The sequence below is a fragment of the Macadamia integrifolia genome, unplaced genomic scaffold, assembly GCF_013358625.1.
Source record: "Macadamia integrifolia cultivar HAES 741 unplaced genomic scaffold, SCU_Mint_v3 scaffold1515, whole genome shotgun sequence".
In the NCBI taxonomy this organism is placed as follows: Eukaryota; Viridiplantae; Streptophyta; class Magnoliopsida; order Proteales; family Proteaceae; genus Macadamia; species Macadamia integrifolia.
The window spans coordinates 126,137-134,023 of record NW_024868242.1 but is presented as its reverse complement, the minus strand read 5'-3'; the positions used below and the strand labels follow the sequence as shown (position 1 = coordinate 134,023).

Below are 7,887 nucleotides of genomic sequence, written 5' to 3'. Positions count from 1 at the left end.
GAAACTCTTTCTTCCTCAAATCCTCCGTTTTATTTTTCCAACATGTATAAAACGAATCCAGGAGATAAGTTTTCTCTCTATCTGTGGTGATAAATTTAGAGAAGAAATCAATTGCTTTCCTAGTTCCTTCCCTTTTCTTCATTTCATTCAATTTCATTCATTTCTAAAGTATTAGTAGTATGGAGGTTTCATTCACAGTGGCTTACAAGCAAGCTGACCACCCCTTACTAAACTTTTGGCCGGTCTCGGCATGATTAACATGAAACCCTTTAACCCCATTTGCCGGAAGGATAAAGATACGGTGGTTTTTGTGATGGGTGCCCTCGGGACTAGAAAATCCAAGTTTTCCATTGACTTCGCTAATCGTTTTCCATCAAAGATTGTCAATTTAGACAAAATGCAAGTCCATAAGGGTCTAGACATCATCACCAACAGAGCCAACTATCCTCGACCCAAGGCTCGTCCTCCATACTCTGAATCGGATACTCGTTGCGCAGCAGAGGAAAAGCATTGGAAGCATTTCTTTTCTTTTCAGTGAGTGGAGGTTAGGGGTAACGAGGGTTTTGGTTAAAATATGAACTGAACGAGTTTTAGTCATAGTGGTACAATAGTCATTTCAACTCCTCACTTAACAGTAGTTGGCGGTAGAGGGTTTGAGTCTAATTTGGTGAAAGAGAAGAGGTGTTCCTATAATACTGGCATTCTCCAGGGGATGGCGCTGTAAATTACCCATTTATATATTACCCCAAACTGTTGCACTGAGTAGCTATACTCAAATCTTCAAGATCATTAGTTAATTTTTATTAGGGAGAAAGAACCCTACTAGTCAAGTGTAGGCAGTACTAACAAGCGGGGCCAATGGGAGGGTAAATGAGAGCATCTTTAACGTATAGCGGAGGGGGTAGTGTGGTTTTTTAACACCTACCTATGACTGGACGTAGGCAACACCAGACTGGTGGGAATCTTTTTCCCTTTTTATTATTAATTGGATATCTATTTGAATCAGATAAATTATGTTTCAGATTATCCAAATTTGGATACCCTCACATCAATTCAAATACCCCTAAATCAATATTAATGCGAATCAAATTCGGATTTTCAGCTATCAGTCTACACCCCATAGCATGGAATCACACTGAACATTTTATTCATTAGGAAGGCCTTTTCCGTTCTTTATTGTGAAAAATTCGGAAGGTCGTGTTGGTCATTTAAAATTTTGCGCGATTGCGAATTATACGATTAAGTTTCTGTCGGAGGAAGCAATATAATATACCAGGGCATCAGAAGCTCCTCACTTTTGGCGCCTTTACACCGATTTTAAAAAAGAGAGGAACGATCTATCTCTCACCCTCAAGCGATCGATTTCTCGATGCCAGCAGCCATGGAGCAACAGCAGCAGCGTCATCAAAAGATGGCTGAAGAACACGAAGTTGAAGAGATGCAACACGGTCCCTTTCCAGTAGAGCAGCTTCAGGTATTCCATCGGTTCATTTTATTCTAACCAAGCACCAGTTTCGTTTTCCAGCTTTAATCAGCATATCATAGATCAATTTCGACTAGTTATTTATTTTCTATCTTCATATATTTCTTGGGAAAATGGGTTCTCTGTACATGTCATGATGAAGTTGTTTTCGGTTTTCGATTCGAACATTGGGAAATTTGAGGTTCTTTCTTATTTCCTCTATTCAAAGAAATCGGATCTTTCTGGGTAAAAATAATCGGTGGTTAGCGAAGGAAACTGGGTTTTAGGACTGGGCCTTCATCCTCGATACTCCATAGGGAAAAAGAGGGTTTAGTTTATGCTCACATCTTGTTGAATAATGGGTTGATCTGAATGGTGCATCTTCCTTCAAGTTCTTCTTTCTACGATTTACAGAATACACTTCCATTTTCGGGCCCATGGGTTTTCTTTATTTTATTGACAACCTCTTACTCTGTTTATCATGTTTCTTAATCTTTCGCCATTTGCTACAGATTTGTAGCTCAATATATTATTTGTTCTATCTCTGTTTCGCAAGGAGCCTTCTATGTTTCATTGACAATTTTCATGTTCTCTGGATATCATTTCTTGCATGTCCTGCTAGATTTGGTTCTTTCTCCTGCTCAGGTTTTGTTTTGAATCAAGTCACTGCATGTTGTGGAAATATGAAGCTGCTGAGGAATGTGTTACTCTGTTTGTATTGGCAATGCCTGCAAATGTTCATCCTTCTAGCGCTTTTACTTATTCCCTTGAATTCTAATGCCTCATCTTTATTAGCAAGCTTGCAAAGATGTCTCTCATTTAGATTTTGACATTCCCCAAGTGAGGTTTTATTCTAAGTTCCTTTGCATCTCCTGTTGAACTCAAGTTGTCACTGAGGGGGGGGGGTGAATCAGTGAGAAGGGTCTTTCATAACTTTTCTGTCCAATAGGGGTTTGTGCGCATGTCGTGCTGGCACACATTCACCACATCTGCACAACCACAAAGCACAAACCACATAAAGCATACACAAGACAATATATGTGGTTTTCCAGTGTGGCTGCGTCCACAGTGCAAATGAACACTTAGGCTACAACTCAAATCTGACCACAGTACAATGCACAACATAATTTTAGCGGCACCCACCATAACGAGCACTGGCCCTTAGTTTATATGGCACCCACCATAAAGGAGCTACAACCCCTGATTTATGTAGTTACAACTACAAGGGAGAACCTACCCTCTTAACTTTATGTGACACCCACTACAACGGAGCTACAAGCACCCGCTTGGCAGCAACAATGATTACAATCATATGTCGTGTGTAAATGCCCAATACAAGCCCAATGTACTGAGTGTGGCCTTTCTTCAAACACCTTGTATGAAATTAAATACTCTTATAATAGAGAAAACACAAATTGAAAGGTTACCTACAATGAGATTCCTCTCTTGCTTCACTCACTATTTCCACCTCAACACTTTTAAGGACTTTAGTCAAGCCTCTTGGACAAGTCAAATCCTCCTTGTGCTCTTCCTCACAAACCTTCTCTCAAACCCTTGATGATGTCTTTCGAACTTTAAGAATCATTCCCTTGTTGTGCACAAACAATAAGGGAACAAGAACTCTTCTAGGGCTTCTCAGCTTGGAGTCTCTCCCTCTCTTTCTTCTCTTGAGTGGGGTTTCTTCAACAAGAATTCATCTGGCCAAAACACCACTTAAATAGCCAAGGATGACTTAAAACAAATTTGATCACATGGTGCTGTGTTAGACACTCGATGCAACTATATCGACACTGAACATGCATCCACCGACACCGTCTTTCTGACATCTGTCTTTAACTGTTGAACAGAAACTATTGAGTGTTGAGTTTTTCAGTCATGCATATCGACAGAAAACACTCCACTTGACATCAAGAGTGCGCTGAAAGACGTGCTCTCTGTCAAGTACCCTCCATTAAACGTCAAACAAAGCTTATTCAATGTCGAATCAGGGCAGTTGTCACACTTCTTCATTTTGCTGAAACTTGGCCTCTTCTCCACAATTGGGCACACACTTTGACCTCAGCAATCCATCAACTTTGGAGTGTATTGACTGTGTTGATAACAATGACAACAACCATGGCCTCTTTGCTCAACATCTCCACCTTCACCCTTTTATGATGGAAACCATGAGTTAGGTATGGAGTGCTTTTTTTTTGTGTGTGTGTGTGTGGAAGTTCATCATTGAGCTATAGAAATCCAAGCTGCTGCACTTTTCAACATTCAGTCAGGTATGAAATATATTTTTAGCTAATATGGAAAGTCATTGGATTGTAATATCTGCTATTTATTTTGGCATTATTTCTTAAGAAACCTAACATTTTATTACTTTTTTTGGCTATTTTCCCCCTTAATTTATGATCATTGCTTCTCTATGCCCAAAATTTTTCTTTCTTATTTCAGTCTGAAAGATTACAATAGACTCTGCAGTTCTCTTTCTAATCTTATTCATATTTCAGTTTGTAATGCTATCTCAACTATCTTAATACTTTGTTGGTCAAATGGAGCCTGGGATCATCATACTTTCCAAACTGCAGTACGGGCTATTCCAATAATTTTCTTGGGTGTAATATTGATTTCTCCTTTCTTTTCACACTTTTGTATTCAAGGTATCTGGCATAGCTGCCCTTGACATTAAGAAGCTTAAGGATGCGGGTCTCTGCACAGTAGAATCTGTTGCATACTCTCCAAGGAAGGATCTGCTGCAAATCAAAGGAATAAGCGAGGCTAAAGTTGACAAGATCATTGAAGCAGGCATTTTATTCTACTTTGTATTTATCTTTTTTGGTTGAATTTTGTGTTATTTTTTTCCCTTGTTCTATCCATGTAGTTATAGTTCACTAGAAAAAAATTAATCATATTTTTTCTATGTTTTCTGTTGGCAGCATCCAAGCTGGTTCCTTTGGGCTTTACCAGTGCTAGCGAACTCCATGCGCGAAGGGTTGAAATCATTCAGATAACATCGGGGTCGAGGGAACTTGACAAGATTTTAGAAGGTTTACCCCCACCCCATACCACACTTTTTTGAATCCTTGAAGGCAGCATCCAAGGATTCTAACTATCTGAAACCTAAATCCGGAATATCTGAATGCTGACCATTAAATTTTGGCAGGAGGAATTGAGACTGGATCTATAACTGAACTTTATGGCGAATTTCGCTCTGGAAAGACTCAGTTATGCCACACATTATGTGTCACTTGTCAAGTGAGACTGTCTTTTCTCTCTCCATCTCTCTTTTGTTGCCTCCTTTTTAATGGAGGTTTGCATGCAGAAAAGTTCATGTAGCCATCCTTCCCCCCCGGTGTGTTGAATTAAGGCCTTGTTGAGTTGAGGTGTTATGCCACTGGTCTTTTGTTTGAGAAAACAGACTTTCTGAGAAGCCTACTTGAGATTCATTTTGACAATGTTTAGCAAATGCTCTGTCAAGTCGGAATTCCTTTCTGAAAGTCATCTAGTCCTTTCAAATTAGAAATTGTTGCTTGAAACCACTTCATTTGTTGGAATCCCTATTGACTTGCTTAATTGCATACTAAATTCTCGTCACTTCAATCTACTGGAATGGTATTTATGTGCGTGGTTGATGTTTCAGCTTCCACTGGAACAAGGGGGTGGCGAGGGCAAAGCAATGTACATTGATGCAGAAGGCACATTCAGACCTCAAAGACTTCTACAGATTGCAGACAGGTTTTCTGTTACCCTTACAATGCATTGTTTGCTGTTGTAAGACTAGTCCTCATTAGCTTTGTGTGCTGCAGGTTCGGATTGAATGGTGCTGATGTTTTGGAGAATGTGGCCTATGCTAGAGCCTATAACACTGATCATCAGTCAAGGCTTCTGCTAGAAGCAGCTTCAATGATGGTAGAAACCAGGTATATATATCTTTTTTTTTTTTTGATAGCGCTCATGTTTGATCAATGTTTTTGGCATTGGTCCAAGATCAAGAGAAAGAAGCTTTTTTTTGTAACCCCTGCTTCAATTTAGGTTTACTGAATAGAGTGAAAACTGAAATTTGAATATATTTCTTTCTTTAAAGCCCTTATGCAAGCTTGTCCTAGAGAGGCCTTGTATGTTGAACCTTCGGTAGCATGTACTTTATGACCCATTTCAGTTCTGGAGCTGTCCCAGGGGTTTCAACTCTGATTTATATGATTGAATCTTTTTAACAGAAACAGTGGAATAAACTATTAGGTAATTTAAATGATGATATTATGTACAAAGCATATAAAACCTATATTTATGGTAATTTTAGCTCCCATTTATTTGTAAGGATCATTAATTTAATTGGAACTCCTATTGATCAGAGTTTAATATGTTCATTCATCACAAAAACTAGGAAATAAATTTGATATTTTCAAATAATAAAATAGGTGAAAATGGAATGCAGTTTAATGATACAATATAAATCCAGGTTGAATCGTCTTGTTCGAGATTCTGATTAGAATTACCTTGGTGAGATGACTAGTTATATTTATCTGGAGATTTCTTGTATGTCATCTGATCCCTTCATAGAATGACTTTTGCTAGGCCTTGGTTTAATGCTTTGATGGGCTTGTGCAGTGCACTTTATTATTTTATTTATCTTTTATTTAAACCGATTTTGTCTACACACCATGATTCTTTTGGGTTGCTAATTCAACGTTAGAGTGCTTAGCTTTAAATGTGGCTAGGATCTTATACATTTTTGCATGAAGCTAGGGATTCATATGTACCATTGATAAAAAGTGTGTAAGACCATGACTGATTCTGAAAGGTAATGAATCAAAATGGGTTTTACTCTTTCAGGTTTGCTCTTATGATAGTGGACAGTGCTACAGCTCTCTATAGAACAGATTTCTCTGGAAGGGGAGAACTGTCAGCCAGGCAAATGCATCTTGGAAAATTCCTTAGGAGCCTTCAGAAGTTGGCAGATGAGGTAGGCCCTATTGCTTTGTTTCGTGGGGAATATCTTGCAATCGAACCTTCTTAGAATTTTTTAATGGATGCGTAGAAGTTTGGTGGTTAGCATCACCGGATAGAGGTTGTATTTCGTGTAGAATATATCCTTAGTGGATCTTAATGAATGGCGTGCCAGCTACCTACCTGTGTATGCACAAGTTATAGAAAAATGCCTTTTGATGGGCCCTGTGATTCTGTTTTACTCTCTTTATGATGTTCCTATTGTACTTGTGGATTATAGTTCGGTGTGGCAGTAGTCATTACCAACCAAGTTGTTGCACAAGTTGATGGTTCTGCCATTTTTGCTGGGCCCCAAATCAAGCCAATTGGTGGAAACATCATGGCTCATGCTTCTACAACGAGGTTTGTCGACCATTTGATATGAACCACTTCTCTTTCCGTTCTCCCGCTGTTACCGATCTTCATTCATTTCCATCTTTATATATAGGCTTGCCCTCCGCAAAGGAAGGGCAGAGGAGCGCATTTGCAAAGTAATAAGTTCTCCATGTTTAGCTGAAGCTGAAGCACGGTTTCAAATCTCCACAGAAGGTGTTACAGATGTTAAGGACTGATCAATGCCAGCTCTGGAGTCCTCAGGGTCTTCAACCTTTGCTCTTGTACCCATCTTTGGGTCATAGTTGGGCAACTGTAATTGTCAAGGATGTTGGTATTGGCATGTTGGTACCCGGGGTTGTTTTGGAGGGAAGTGAGAAAAGTTATCTATTTTTGAGAATCAGAAGGCATGCTGGATTTCATGATTTGCATTTCTTTTAGTGGAAGAGAGCGTATATTTTCCCTTATGGATTCATGTTGGACATGTTTCTTGTAAATGTACATGTTATGGCGTTTCTGCCTTTTTCTTTGCATTCTCCTCTTGACATGTTGTAATTGTAAAGAGATCTTTCTTGGTTTCTTCAGTATTGTAAAAGGATGTTATGTTGTTAGATGTTTCGCCATACTGTAGGTGTCTATCTTTCTATTAATCACGTCTCTCTTGAGAAATTTGAATACTTGATAAACTTATGTGATATTGCTTGCTAATGCTGATATCTGCGAAATTGAGTTTTTTTTTTTTTTTTTTTTCCCTCATGCTTTATGAAGAAGGGATTGAATTTTTTTTCTCTAGATCATGGGATAAGCCTATCCATTGTTTAGTTTTAGAAATGTAGAACATAATCAATGTCAGTTTATCTCATAAATATTCCAGCAAGAGCGGTTTGAACCACCTGCTTGAATGTCAAACAGGTATGTGTGGTGTAAGACGAGGTTATGTAATTCCAGTGGGCTGTTACAAGTCAATTAACCAACCTTGTCAGCAGGGCTGGCAATGGACATGGTTCTAACTATCATTTCTCTCTCTCTCTCTTATGAATATCATTGAGTGATGAAGCTGATTCGCAGTAGCTTTAGTAGGGGTCCGATTGGCATTGTGAAACGAGGAGCAATGGAGTCTA

The 7,887-nt window shown here is 38.9% G+C and overlaps 1 protein-coding gene across 1 annotated transcript; it reads left to right on the top strand.

Moving 5' to 3' along the window:
- The first annotated feature begins 1,187 nt into the window (after positions 1-1,187).
- On the top strand, positions 1,188-7,416 carry LOC122064076 (DNA repair protein RAD51 homolog). The gene is made up of 9 exons (XM_042627770.1): positions 1,188-1,474; positions 4,108-4,252; positions 4,384-4,494; positions 4,611-4,702; positions 5,088-5,182; positions 5,254-5,367; positions 6,281-6,410; positions 6,675-6,796; positions 6,882-7,416. Exons 1-9 carry the CDS (start codon positions 1,370-1,372, stop codon positions 7,003-7,005), a joined length of 1,038 nt encoding a protein of 345 aa, XP_042483704.1. The 5' UTR covers positions 1,188-1,369; the 3' UTR covers positions 7,006-7,416.
- Positions 7,417-7,887: the final 471 nt, after the last annotated feature.